The sequence below is a fragment of the Lithobates pipiens genome, unplaced genomic scaffold (genome assembly GCF_037356315.1).
Source record: "Lithobates pipiens isolate NorthernLeopardFrog02 unplaced genomic scaffold, aLitPip1_a1.2 Scaffold_23, whole genome shotgun sequence".
NCBI classification, from domain to species: Eukaryota; Metazoa; Chordata; class Amphibia; order Anura; family Ranidae; genus Lithobates; species Lithobates pipiens.
This window is the reverse complement of record NW_027507785.1, coordinates 291,676,293-291,691,383: the sequence shown is the minus strand read 5'-3', so window position 1 is coordinate 291,691,383 and position 15,091 is coordinate 291,676,293. Positions and strand designations below refer to the sequence as shown.

Below are 15,091 nucleotides of genomic sequence, written 5' to 3'. Positions count from 1 at the left end.
GAACTACAATATAAAACGCCAAATTTTCATGCAAAATAATTGTACTGCTTTTCAAAATCCAAAATAATCATACCGCTAGGGAGGTTAAAAAGCATTTGCCGATTCTAAATAAAAAAAAGAAGCATAGCAGCTCACATTTTGTCAGTGCTGCAGTCACACTTGTGCTGGTGCGTTGTCCCAGAGACCTCTGGGAAGAAGAAACATACTTACCCGACCAATCACATTCTTCTTTGCTGAGTGAGGTCAGACATTTCACCCTGGCTCCAATGGCTTCCCCTCCACTCCGAAACAGGGATATAGGCAGCATCCCGGGGACACCATCGATCGGTACGCTTTTCAGCTCACATTCTTACAACAAATTGCTTGATGGTCAGAATCGCTCAAATCTGGAGTTGCGTTTGTGGCGGGCGGAGAATCGCAATAACGATCCTCCGCAATTAATTGTGCAGCTCTGGTATCTAGACGCGGTGCAGACAACTTGCTGTAGTTGAAACTGAGCATCAGAATGGGGAAGAAAGGGGATTTCACCAACATTTTTTTGCGATACGGCACTGCGTATCACTTTAACTGACAATTGTGTGGTCGTGCAACGTTTTCCAAAAAATAAAGATAAAAAAAACACAGTATTTTTTACTTTTTGCTATAATAAATATCGCAATAAAAAAAAAAAAATACTCAGTTTAGGCTGATATGTATTCTTCTACATGATTTTGGTAAAAAAAGAAAAAGAAATCGCAATAAGCTTATATTGATTGGCTTGCGCAAAAGTTATTGCGTCTAAAAAAAAGGGTATTATTTCTTTAATACAGGTCTTTAAAGACAGGTCTTTGGATTGTGGGAGGAAACCCACGCAGGTACAGGGAGAATATGCAAACTCCAGGCAGGTAGTGTTGTGGTGAGGATTTGAACCAGTGACCCTTCTTGGTGCTAGTTGAGAGTGCTGCTCACTACACCACCGTGCCACCTTATGCCCTCCTCTGGTACTGTGAAAAAATAAATTAAATGTGTAACACCGCTGAGTAAAGGAAACAATATAATTGCTCTACTATGCATCGCATAGTAGTCCATTATGTGTCACTTACCTGACATAGGAGCCAGCGAAGTCACCGCTGTCTCCTGTAGTCTGGCGCATCCATCTTCTCGATGGGCCTCGCTGCTCCGCCGCTGTTATTCGGCGAAGCCGCGATGACGTCACTCCCAAGCATGCGCACGGGAGCCGCCACACGCGGCATATTCGCCGTTGCCGGTGCCGCGCTCAGTGTGCCTGCGCGCCGCTGTCTACGGCGCATGCACCGTAGACAGCGGTGCCTGTCTTTCGGCAAATATCTCCTAAACCTACACGGTTTTTCTTGGACCTACAGGTAAGCCTTAATCTAGGCTTACCTGTAGGTCAAGGTGTGTTGTAAGGGTTTACAACCACTTTGAATCAGAGTCAATGTCTTGTTATCAAAGGAAAGCTATTTTATCGAAGAGAAATTCCCAAAACAAGACCTGTTGGTACTTGAGGACAGGGCTGAGAACCACTGCCCTACTCTACCAAAAAAATAAAAAAATATGTCTGTGTTGCTATTGAAGGTTTTCCCCTCACTTTTTATCTGCTAAAACCATTGTCACCATGTCAGTAAGTGAGAAGAAATCTCTCTAAGGCTGGGTTCACACTGCTGCGGTGTAGGAGATTGGATGTGATTCACACCGCACTGCAGTGCAAATCACATGCGATCTCTGTGCAATGCGAGCTCAGCCATACAGATAGTATGGCTGAATTCGCATCGCATCTGGCCCAAACTCGCACAGGACCCTTTTTTTGGTCCGCAGCAGAATCGGATCGCATGGGTGTTCACACCATACGATCCGATTCCTGTCCGAGTTTGCAGATCGCACTGCGATATGCGAACTGATCTGGGGGTGTCATTAACTTTTCACTGACACTCCCAGCAGTTCGCATAGGGCAGTGTGAACTGCCGCCGGGAGGCATGCGATGCGGGAACCCACAGCGGATTCGCAGCGTTCCCGCATCGCAGCAGTGTGAACCCAGCCTAACAGAGCCCCGGGTAGATTGTAAAGCCATCACTCTAGTACCGATGCACCTGCTTTGAAATCCTTTATTAGGCCATCAAAATGGGATGACATAATCTCTTGCTACGTTTTTCTGCCACACCCGGCCTTGACCACAGCACAAGATAGCAGTAAAAAAGATCCCATTGGCTGGTGTTTGATAGCGGCCGGGTCCCGCCCACTCCGACCGGGTCCCACCCACCCCGACATCAAGCTGAAATCTGACAGATCCTCCTCTCTCCCCGTTGCTTGTCAGTTTCACACACTTAGCGCGGCGCCGCTGAGTGTGGAGGAGGGAGGAGGACGGCAGTCCGTGTTAATGCTCTGCATGTCCTGGGGCATCAATAGTGAGTGGGCTGGTGGCAGCTTAGGTGCCAGGTTGCGATTTCTGGTCGCATTGGTGACCTGGTGCCTGGGGTTTGTCGAGCCCTGGTTAAACAGTTAAACAGTTAAATCAATGAGTTTAGCTTCACTTTAAAAAATGTATTTCACAACCAGCTTCCAACATCCTATATACAGGGTGGCTTCACATTTTCGATCCTCTCCTGGTTTCATTCTGTGCCCTTTTTCCTATTTATGCTAAGTTCGCATCTCTGCCTGTTTGTGGGCTGCTGTGTCAGCGAAATTCTAAGCTTCTCCCTATAAGCAAATAATTTCTTTGCGCTTAAAAGCACAAATACAGCTCTCTCATATAATGCCGGGTTTGCAAGTGCGGGAAGCTCTACGATTCCCGCAGCCCCATGCAGAAGTGTGAAGCTAGGGTTAGGCTCACTTCACACCCATGCAGTTTGCTTTTGATCGTTTCTGCAGTGCTTTTTGCTGTGCATTTTTGCCATGGGTTGCATTTTGCATTTTTTATGCTTTTTTTTTCAATTTGTTGTTGGGCAGATTAAAAAACGCAAAACGCGGTAACATTGCTGCAAAAACACAGTACATGCTTTTCTGCTGCTACTCCATTGAACCAAAAAAGCAGTTTGAAAAAAGCATAGATGTGAACGTGTCCCATAGGAAACAGGACCAAAAAAAATGCATAGGTGTGAACCAGGCCAGGTCCTTTGGTTCCATAGACTTCATTGGAGAAGTTGCAAAAAAGCATGTAGCGATTTTTAATCTGCTCAACAAGTTGGCCAAAAAAAAAAATTGCAGTAAAATCGCATGTGCCAAAAGACGCACAGCAAAATGCACTGTAGAACACACCAATCGCAAACTGCATAGGTGCGAACCGAGCCTGAGCGAGGCCTCAGTTCCAAGCAGAAGTCACCCATCCAGCAGCAATCCATAGCTATCAGCTGTCCTTGATTTGGAGCAAAGTCCCTCTGTCCTTCTTTCCTCCTTATTTGTCCCTCATTTTGATCTGATCCATATAGTTGTATATAAAATGCACTTTTTATCTTTCAAAAAGTATTTCCCAGTCCTAAACTTTTTAATCCAATTTCTAAAATTGCTGCAATTTTTTTTTTTTTAAAAAGCCAATATAAAGGAATAGTAGTAATAAAAAAAAAAGCACTTGTGGGTGTAACCAATAATTTTTATGTACAATTCTCATTTAACTGCTTACCGCTCGCCCACTGTCAAATGAAAGAGGGGTGGTGCGGCTCTCTTTCTGGGTGGATGTCATATGACAGTGTCCCAGAACGGGCACTCTCGCACGCAACGTGTGTGTTGCTAGAACACAGTGCGAACCCGATTTCTGTAAAGAGCCGCAGCTCTTTAACCATGTGACCGGTTGTGTCCAATCACAGCCAGCCACATGTAAACACAGAAATGCCGGTAATCGGCTTTCATCACCTCACACTGACAGAGTATGGGGCAAGGAGAGCTGATCAGCGGCATCTCCTCGCAGGGGACATCGAGACATGTAATCAGGGCACTGATCATCAGTGCCCTGATTACAATAAAGTGCCAGCAATTAGTGCCCGATCAGCGAGTTCCGTGGACCCAATGTCTGCTGGGATCTGCTGATTGTTCAATACTTTGACAGAACAACAGTCTGCCTATGTAAACATAGCAGACTGTCATTATGTGAGTACAGAAGAAACGGATCCTGTGTTTCTGTGAATCAGGAACACTGACCCATGTCTTCAAGTAGTAAAAGCACCTCCCCCGCAGTTAGTGAACACTGCCTAGGCACACAGCCCCTTGATCGCCCCTGTTGTTAACCCCCTCCTTGCCAGTGTCATTAGTACAGTGACAGTGCATATTTTTAGCACTGATAACTGTATTAGTGTCCCTGGTTCCCAAAAAAGTGTCAGTTAGTGTCCTATTTGTCTGCCGCAATATCACAGTCCTGCTATAAGTCATTGATCGCTGCCAATACTAGTAAAAAAAAAAAAAAAAATATATATATATATATATATATATATATATCGTAGTTTTTAGACGCTATAACTTTTGCACAAACAAATCAATATACACTTATTGGGACTTTATAGCAGACGATATAGCAGAACACATATTGGGCTAAATACATTTTTTTATTGGACATGTTTTATAGCAGAAAGTAAAAGATATTGTCTTTTTTTCAAAAATATCTTTGTTTCTAGCGCAAAAAATAAAAACCGCAGATGTGATCAAATACCACCAAAAGAAAGCTCTATTTGTGGGGGGAAAAAAGAGCATCAATTTTATTTGGGTAAAACGTTGCACGACCACACAATTGTCAGTTAAAGCAATGCAGTGCCGTATTGCAAAAAATGGTCTGGAGCTGAAGTGGTTAATGTAGGTTGTAATGAATCTGCTGCATTATCTTCACTGCAGCACACCACAAAGCATTGATAGTTCCCGTCTGTTCTTCGCAATCTGCTAAAATGCATGCAATTTTGGAGAGAAAGTAGAGAAAGATTAGATCCTATGTCAACACCCAAAGATTCTAATTCAATTGTGAACTTTATTTGTGAAAACAGTCCAAAACATTTTGTATATGTTTCCAACATGTTTCGGGGATAGAACATCCTCTTTATCAGGACTGGAGACAAGAGATGGATTCTGGGTGTGAGGATTCTGGTTGTACCTACACAGCAATATAGGTTAAAAGACGGCACCTGTTTGGGTGACAACTGTTTAAGAAATGATTTCTCTTACCCAAGAACAGTTTCGAGTTAGAGCCCCTCATGTTGTCCCCTGACACTCCCAGAGAGCTGCACATTTGCAGAGCATTTTGAAGCATTGTATTGCATTACATAAGATTAGACAGCACATTCAAAATGAATAGGCTGCAATGCACCTCAATGCCCAGAAACTTTGATGCTGCTGTATTTTATTTAACACAACACGCACTGAAGAGAAAATGGGAGTAAAGCTGGCCCAATTGTTGGTGTTGGTGTAAGTAATAGTAACTCCCAGCATTGGTGTCAGTGGCCACAGTATTAGCCCTTTAGAATTGGTGCTGATGACCACAATCAAAACCTCCGGCATTGGTGTCAGTAGCCACAGTCATAACCCCCAGCATTGGTGTCAGTAACCACAATAATACCCCCAGCATTGGTGCCAGTGACTGCAATAATAACTACCAGCATTGGTATCAGTGGCCACAATCATAACCCGCAGCATTGGCGCCAGTGACCGCAGTAATAATTCGCAGCACAGGTGTCAGTGGCCACAGTCATAACCCCCAGCATTGGTGTCAGTGGCCACAATCATAACCCCCCAGCATTGGTGTCAGTGGCCACAATCATAACCCCCAGCATTGGTGTCAGTGGCCACAATCATAACCCCCAGCATTGGTGTCAGCGGCCACAATCATAACCCCCAGCATTGGTGTCAGTGGCCACAATCATAACCCCCAGTATTGGTGTCAGCGGCCACAATCATAACCCCCAGCATTGGTGTCAGTGGCCACAATCATAACCCCCAGCATTGGTGTCAGTGGCCGCAATCATAGCCCCCAACATTGGTGCCAGTGACTGCAATAATAACCACCAACATTGGTGTCAGAGGCCACAATCATAGCCCCCAGCATTGGTGCCAGCGGCCAGAATCATAACCCCCAGCATTGGTGTCAGCGGCTACAATCATAACCCCCAGTATTGGTGTCAGCGGCCACAATCATAACCCCCAGCATTGGTGTCAGTGGCCACAATCATAACCCCCAGCATTGGTGTCAGTGGCCCCAATCATAGCCCCCAACATTGGTGCCAGTGACTGCAATAATAACCACCAACATTGGTGTCAGAGGCCACAATCATAGCCCCCAGCATTGGTGCCAGTGACCGCAATAATAACCACCAGCATTTGTATCAGTGGCCACAATCAGAGCCCCCAGCATTGGTGCCAGTAATTGCAATAATAACCACCAGCATTGGTGTCAGTGGCCACAATGATAGCCCGCAGCATTGGTATCAGTGGCCAAAATCATAGCCCCCAGCATTGGTGTCAGTGGCCACAATCATAACCCCTAGCAATGGTGCCAGTGACCGCAATAATACCCCCAGCATTGGTGCCAGTGACCGCAATAATAACCCCCAGCATTGGTGTCAGTGGCCACAATCATAACCCCCCAGCATTGGTGTCAGTGGCCACAATCATAACCCCCCAGCATTGGTGTCAGTGGCCACAATCATAACCCCCCAGCATTAGTGCCAGTGACGACAATAATACCCACAGCATTGGCGCCATCAAATGCAATAATAATACCTTTTATACGTTGACCAGCGTTTGAAAAAGCCTAATAGCAATCGTTTTTTTTCCCACAGAACAAATATACATGCATTTTCACTGGGTGGAATTGCTATGCAGATATTTTATAAATGCACCCCACAGTGTGTTTGTGTTAATGTGAAACGCTGGATGATTTATGCCCAGTACAGTTTGGTTTCCATAAATATTATTTGAGAACCTTTCCAAAATTGTGGTGCTTTGTCAGATGATATGTTCTGACCGTCTTGGATATCTTCAGAGGTTGGAGGGTGAAGTGGACCTTAGGGGATGAAACTGACTGTCAATCGGGATGCTGACACACACGTCTTCATGCTCCTGGGGAAGGGTCACTGGAAGAGGAGGCGCTCCGAATTCTCCGGGTCTTGGGAGCCGAAGTGAATGGGGAGAACTTTGCCTGGGGCTCCTTGCTCTGTTTTCTACAATAGACTGATCAGTTAATGTCAGGGTTGTGTTAAAATAAGGAGGAAGGCTAGATTCACCCTCGGGGTGATAAAGAACCGTGGATTCTGTTTCCGGTGACAATAACTTGCTATCTGAGGAGTGCTGTCTATAAAGATCACTATTTAATCCATTCAGTGTAGCCGGCAAAGTGCTCAGGCAGCAACCTGCAAGACAAGGTGTAGATAAAAATCATTAAAGTAGACATAATCGCTAAATAAATGACAGTTTGCTAAAGCGCTGGGTATCATAAGATATTGCCTTTTTTACCACCTGAAGATTGGGCCTTTTCTGGCACTTTTTGTTTAAATATAACAATCTACATTGCTTAAAAATTTCTTAGAACCCCCAAACATTACATATTTTTTAAAGTAGGGGGCCATAGAGAATAAATTGGTGGGTTTTGCAATTTTTTTTATGTCACACGATATTTGCGCAGCGGTTTTTCAAATGCATTTCTTGGGGGTAAAAAACAAAAATTTTAATAAAAAAGAAACAGGATACACAACCCAATTTTTTTGTAAAATATAAAATATGATGTTAGGCCGAATTATTTCAATTTTACTATCCATAGGCAAACGCTTTAAAAGCCTTTACAAATTACCATTTTAGACATAAAGGCCTGATGGTGGAATAATCATGATCTGATGTTCGAGGTGATACCTCACATGTGTGGGACGATCGCTGTTTGCATGCATGCAGGCGAGAATGGGGCACTTTAATTTAGTTTTTTATTATATATATATATATATATATATATATATATATATATATATATATATATATATATATATATATATATATATATTTTTTTTTTTTATTATTATTATTATTTATTTTATTTTAACTCTCTCACTTTAAATTTTTTTAATCATTTTTATTGCTGTCAGAAGGAATGTAAGCATCCCTTCTGACAGCAATAGTCATGTGACAGGTACGCTTTATGGAGAAATCTGGTGTTTGTACGACCCCAAATCTCTCCTCTGCCCTTAAAAGCATTCAAAACACCAAGATCGGAGGAGATCAAATGCTTTCTTTTTTTGAAAACGGCGCTGTTGACATCCTGGTAAACTAGAAGTGATGTCAGGTCATCGCTTCCGGATTTCTATAGGCAAACGGTGCACAAAGCTGGGATCGGCTTTGTTTGGATCTCTGATCAGCCAGCAGAAGCAACGGCTGGTACATTGGAACTCCACGTGTGGACAGAATATCCTGTTAAAGCCACGAAAGGTGGTGGGAGGGTGGGGGAGACATCCCCTCCTGCTGCATGTAAAAGCAATCCAGTGTCTAGGATTGCTTTTACAAAAGAGTCGGCTGTCAGCTCTGAAAAAAAATGGCTGCAGGCATCATCACCGTAAAACCACTTGAAGTCTAGCGGTGTTCGGGTACATCGCTGGTCAGCAAGTAGTTCAATAAAATACTTGTTTTCACCATTTCATTGGGACCGAGACAAGGGTCTATGTGTCTTATGGATAGTGCTGGGCTCGGGAGTGAGCATGCACCGGTGCCCCCACAGCAAGCGGCTTGTTATTGGGGGCACTGGTGGACGGGGGAAGAGCCAGGAGTGCCAGCAGAGGACTTAGAAGAAAAGGATCAGAGCTGCTCTGTGCAAAACTACTACATAGAGCAGGTAAATATAACATGTTTGTTAATATATATATATCAACTGTTTGTTCATCGTGTGTGGTCAAGTCCGTTCATTCGAAAGTAGGACGGACTGTCCGTCGGATTGTCTGACGGACTAAGTTGGCCATACAGTCCGCCCGTGTGTACGCGGCTTAAGCCTTTTTCTGACACTTGTTGCTTACAAGTTAAAATCAATACTTTTTGCTAGAACACCAAATTATTTTATATATATTTTTTAGCAGACACCTTATGCCGATTTCACACTGGGGTGGGAGGTGCATCGGCGGCTATTTTTAGGGGCGCTTTACCGTCAGATTTGTGGCACTATTCAGCCACTAGCGGGGTGGTTTTACCTCCCGCTAGCGGCTGAGAAAGGGTTAGAAACCACTGCAAAGCACCTCTTGGTATAGCCGCGGTGCCCCATTGATTTCAATGGGCAGGAGCGGTGGAGACACACACTTCACTGCTCCAAAGATGCTGCTAGCAGGACTTTTTTTACCGTCCTGCCAGTGCACCACTCCAATGTTAAAGCTCTCGGGGCTTTCACATTGGAGACAAGGCAGCGGCTGTTTCAGGGCACTTTGCAGGCGCTATTTTTAGCGCTGTAGCACCTGTAAAGCACCCCAGTGTGAATGGGGTCTTAGAGAATAAAATGGCGGTCATTGCAATATTTTATGCTACATTGTATTTGTGCAGCGGTCTATCAAACGCAATTTTTTTGGAAGAAATACACTTTCATTATTATTATTACATTTCATTATTTAAAAAAAATAAATAAAACAGTGAAGTTATTCCATTTATTTTTTTATAATGTGAAAGATGATGTTATGCTGAGTATATAGATACCTAACATGTCATGCTTTAAAATTGCGCACACTCGTGGAATGGCGACAAACTTTAGTACTTAAAAACGTCCATAGGCGAAGCTTTAAATTTTTTTTTCAATTACCAGTTTAAAGTTACAGAGGAGGTCTTAAGAGCATTCAAAATGCCAAGTTTGGCTGTTTTGAATTCTGTCATTTTTTTTAAATATGGTGCCTGAGTAAACCAGAAGTGATGTCACGACATCGCTTCCAGGTTACTAGATCCAAGACCCAATCAAAGCTGATTCTGGCGTTGTTCGGGTCTCCAGCCAGCTGACAGACGTGCCGGCTTGTTGCTTGGGCCTCCCAGTGGGACAGTAGAGCCCGGGCGAGTTGCAGAAGGTGGCAGGAGGGGCGGGCGTCCCATTACACTGCTTGTAATAACAGCTGAGTGGCTAGACGCATCTGTTGTTGTTACAAGAAAGCCAACCGTCAGCTCTAAAAATGGTACCGGGGTGATGCGTGCAGCTGCAACCCCCTTGAAGGAGAAGGCCGTATATTTGCGTTACGTCGGCGTGAAGGGGTTAATTATCATTTTTGTCTTGATGTATGTTTCTTTCATTATATCATTACATCATAGTGTTTGAAAGTCGATTGTAAGTGCCAGATCAGATGGAAACCGCATGGGATATGGATAGGTTTATTCTCAGTCTAAAGACCCCCAAGGCTAAAATATACATCAAGTAGTATAAAGGAATACAGAAATCTCTTCTAAGACCTAATAAAGGCTTTGTCCGATCTTCAATACACAGCTTTAGTTTACTCTACCTCCTGGCTACATTACAGCCTTGAGTGGGACACTTACCTTTGTTGGATTCCAGTTTCTTGTTTTTCAATCGGAGTACCTCGTCTGTGATCTTGTCAATGAGAAAATCCTGCGTTCGTAGAAGTCTAATTGATTCAATCAGCCTGTCAAGGCCTTTTGGGTTTTTCGCCAGTCGGTCCAGCAGTTCGCCCGCTCTTTTACTGCTGGTAGTCTGGTTCATAATTTCCTCCGTGTCGTCCTTGTTTAGTATCCTATTTGAACGCAAGTAATCAAAGTGCCTTTCCGCAATCAGTTTGTCGCACAGGTAGTGACGTAGGCATTCGATGGCCTGGAAAACAACCGATGGAATCAAGAATGTATGCGTAGTCTTTTTGATGTTTATGATGTTAGATGTTTTAGGTTTTAAGCAGTATTAAACCCAAAAGCAAGGATTTATTATATTTCACCTTACCAATTCTTAGATGTGATGGCTGTATGTTTCCTTTTTTTTTTTTTTCTCTTTCTTCTATTTTCATCTGGTGATCTAGCCAGCAAGTCTGTTATTTTTTAAATCACAAGCTCTCCAGCAGAATGTATCAGTTTACAGGTATGAGACAGAAAATGTAACACTGACGGGGGGTGCTTAGATCAGCTTAATGATCAGCTTTCATTTATTTATGTAAAACTGTTGCTGTAACTGATTAGAAAGTGTGAGCTGAAGTTTGGCTTCAAATTGTTAGTGTATTTAAATCTGCTGGAGGGTGGCGGTGGTGTGAGTGGCGGCGGTGCAAGTGAGGGGGGGGGTGGTTAGTTTGCTACCCCCACCTCCAAAATATTGAGCACCATCCGCAACTGGTTATATCACTATGTTGCTGCCTATTGTTTTCCATACTGGAGAGGAAGCTGTACTGGAGGACCTGCATAGCAAGGATCCCCCTGCTTTCTGCATTCCTCCTGCTGCTTCATGAATATTCTACCAGTCAGATAACCATTCATAAGTGGTTAGATCTGGCACGAGAAAGCAAAGTCCTGGTCCTCTACCAATAGGGCCTCCTCCACATAAAGGCAGCGCCAAACAAGGCATAGTAAATCAGTAATGGGAAAAGATTAGCTGCAGGGAGATCACAGCTGACAATTCCTTTGCACACTACCTGACCTTTTTTTTTGGGCACAGCTTCCAGAGTTCAGGTCCTTTTGAACCCTTTGAAAATACCCACCACCCCTCTTTTTCCCTCCACACATTCTAGGCGCCTTCTGCCCAGATGTCCTATGGAGTTTTCATCCCTTTCTGTCCCATTGACGGTGGTCGCCAAGACAAACAGAGAGGCCAGATCTCCCCAGCAGCAACAAAAACCTCCATATGTTTCCTTCTCCGGGCAAGAGCACACGACTCTTACTAACACTGTCAACAACCATTCAAAAATAATGGCAGCACATTTTTAAATTGATTGTAAACCATTTAAAATACAAACATGTTATACTAACCTGCTCTTTGCAATGGTTTTGGAAAGAGCAGCCCCGATCATCCTCTTCTTGGGTCTCCTGCCGGCGCTCCTGACTCCCACCCCCCATCGAGTACCCACCATAGCAAGCAATTTCAGTTCACTTTAGAGCTGGCTCTGTGTGTCCATAGACCTTCAGAGCATTGCTCGGCCCCTCCGCCCCCTCCCTCCTCACTGTCTGTGATTGACAGCAGCGGAAACCAATGACTTCTGCTGCTGTCTGTGAGCCTATGAGGAGGGAGAGAGCTGAGAGAGCAGCTGCTTTCGTGCACAGGTCAGGCTCAGGTAAGTATAGGGGGGACTGGGGGAGGGAGCTGCACTCAGAAAGTTTTTTTACCTTAAAGCGGAGTTCCACCCAAAGATTGGACTTTTCGGAATCCTCCGGCCTCCGGTGTCAAATTTCGCACCATTCGGGGGGGGGGGGGGGGGGGGTGGGGTGGAGCGGATACCTGTCTAATCCAGGTATTTTCTCCCACTTCCGGGCATAGATAGCTGCAGTGTCCACGGATATCTACACCATGTCCGGCGCCTCAAGGCTTCACTTCCTGATTCCCTTACCGAAGATGGTGGTGCCTCCACCTGAGAGCCGAGGGACAGATCGGCTTTGGGTGCCGACATCGCGGACGCCCTGGACAGGTAAGTGCCCATATTTTAAAAGTCAGAAGCTGCAGTATTTGGCGGAACTCCGCTTTAATGCAGAGAATTCATTAAGGTAAAAAACAATGTTCCCTTCAATTTCTTTACTAGAGATCCCAACAGGAAGTTAAAGGATATCTTCCAAAGTGAGGGGAATTCTACTCTTAAGTTAGAATCTCAGACAGTTCTGCAGGGACTGGCTAAGATTCGATCCATGTATGGGCAAGCTGATTGTACCCAAGTCAATTCATCGATCGATCTGAGTACAACCGGTATCAGATTTCTGGCAAGCGATTATTGCCACAGGCTATAGCCACTAGATATAATCACTGAGTTCTCCTGGCAGGGTCAGCTATCCAACCAATCCCCCCCCTCGCACTGGAAGAACACAATTCCTCCATCAACACTGACTGCATTGATGGGGGAATTGAGTGATTTTTCCTGTAGTTGGAGGAAAGAATCACTTCATCTATACGAACGACATACATGGTGGAATTTAAAATTCAAATCAGTGCAATAATAAACCAAAAAAGTGTATAGAAATACCAATGTCCAAATTGCAATCTATAATCCACATTCCAAAGGAGGTTAGACAATCCAGATCAGTCTCACAGAACCTTCAAAAGTGATATTACACACGTCACCCAAGAAGATGTGCCTTAGTGTAGTGAAAGGGTCCTCCACCTAACAAAAGTACTGCCGCTTACCAGCTATTCAGATCCTTGATTATAGGGATCTAATAATGCCTGTGGCTTTTTCCCCCGCCAGGATCTCTGTGTCAGATTGAACCCAAACCATCCAAATAAATAAAAACTTTGGCCTAGAGCAGGGGTTTCCAAAGTTTCTGAACAAAGGGCCAGTTTACTGTCCTTCAGACTTTAAGGGGCCAGACTATGGCAAGCGTGAGTCAAAAATGCCCTGGTGTTAATGGGAGTAAACAATACCCCATCATTGGTATTCGTGGTAGGAATATTGTCCCATTGTTGGTATTAGGGGAAGGAATAGTGTCCCATCATTGGTGTCAGTGGGAGGAATAGTGTTCCATCATTGGTGTCAGTGGGAGGAATAGTGTTCCATCATTGGTGTCAGTGGGAGGAATAGTGTTCCATCATTGGTGTCAGTGGGAGGAATAGTGTCCCATCATTGGTGTCAGTGGGAGGAATAGTGTCCCATCATTGGTGTCAGTGGGAGGAATAGTGTCCAATCATTGATGTCACTTGGAGGAATAGTGTCCCATCATTGGTGTCAGTGGGAGGAATAGTATCCCATAATTGGAGTTATTGGAAAGAACAGTGCCCCATCATTGGTGCCAGTGGAAGCAATAGTGCTTCATCATTGATGTCAGTGGAAGGAATAGTGTCCTGTCATTGGTGTCAGTGGGAGGAATAGTATCCCATCATTGGTGTCAGTGGGAGGAATAGTGTCCCATTATTGGTGTCAGTGGTGGGGAATAGTGCCCCATCATTGCTATCAGTGGAAATAATAGTGCCCTATTGTTGGTATTAGTGACAGAAATGATACCCCATTGTTAGTATCAGTGGGAGGAATAGCACACCAAGGGCCTGATCAAGACAAGCAAAGGGCCACATCCAGCCCCTGGGCCACAGTTTGGAGGTCACTGGCCTAGAGAGACTCTTTAAATTCGCCTTTATATGCAAATAGCCAGAAAAGCATTATTTCACAATTTTATCTAAAATTTTGGGAAACAAAACCTCTTTTATTTTGCTCATCCCTGACAAGGAAACATAACCAAGGTTGGATATTAGGTGGCCCTCTAATGCCTGTGTGAACTTGTATGGGACTGTCTGTGGTATGCTGCATCATCTCTGACTCATTTCGTAAGCAATGTGGCCCTTGCATTTTTAAATACGTAAACCTCGTCTGCTGAAAACCAAGTCATTTTTGTACTTACATCCCTTTTAATTTCTGCCATGTCATCCTCATCCAGCCTCAGTGTAGTCATTTTGGCCTCCCCCCTCAGGCTTTCCTGTTCATACAGCATCCGGCAGAGGGGCAAACTGCAGTCAGGTGTTTGGGGGAAGGGAAAGCCAGAAAAGGCAGAAACACGGAGATATGCTGAATTATCTCTTACGTGAATGAGCCTGCCTTCCCTTTCCAGCCTCACATTGGTTTCTAGTCTTTTCTATGAGACTTCCTGTCACAAAAAGGTGAACTGAACAAGAAAGTCCCGTCTGAGTGCTTCCTGTCAGTGGGGCTGTCACAGGCATTGTGCTCAGCACTTCCTCATACTTCTGTCAGTGACGTGTTCGGGCACATTTCCTGAATTCCTTTGGTACGCAAACACAACATGGCCGTAGATTGCTAGCTGTTATCTCCGACGCGTATCTTCCAACCTGTGACATCATGAGGGAAATTAAAGGGGTGCTCTAGATCAGTGTTTCTCAAACTTTTTTCAGTCAAGGCACCCTTTAAAATTAAAGCGGGAGTCCACCAAATACTGCAGCTGCTGACTTTTAAAATAGTGACACTTACCTGTCCAGCGCGCCCGCGATGTCGGTACCCGAAGCCGATCTCTAGGTCGTCTGTCGGGTCCTGCCGCCGCCATCTTG

At 44.5% G+C, this 15,091-nt stretch overlaps 1 protein-coding gene across 1 annotated transcript; it reads right to left on the bottom strand.

Moving 5' to 3' along the window:
• Window positions 1-4,922: 4,922 nt before the first annotated feature.
• BCL10 (BCL10 immune signaling adaptor) lies at window positions 4,923-14,772 on the bottom strand. The gene is made up of 3 exons (XM_077450320.1): window positions 14,434-14,772; window positions 10,444-10,732; window positions 4,923-7,316 (listed from the first exon to the last, which is right to left on the bottom strand). Exons 1-3 carry the CDS (start codon window positions 14,521-14,523, stop codon window positions 6,946-6,948), a joined length of 750 nt encoding a protein of 249 aa, XP_077306446.1. The 5' UTR covers window positions 14,524-14,772; the 3' UTR covers window positions 4,923-6,945.
• Window positions 14,773-15,091: the final 319 nt, after the last annotated feature.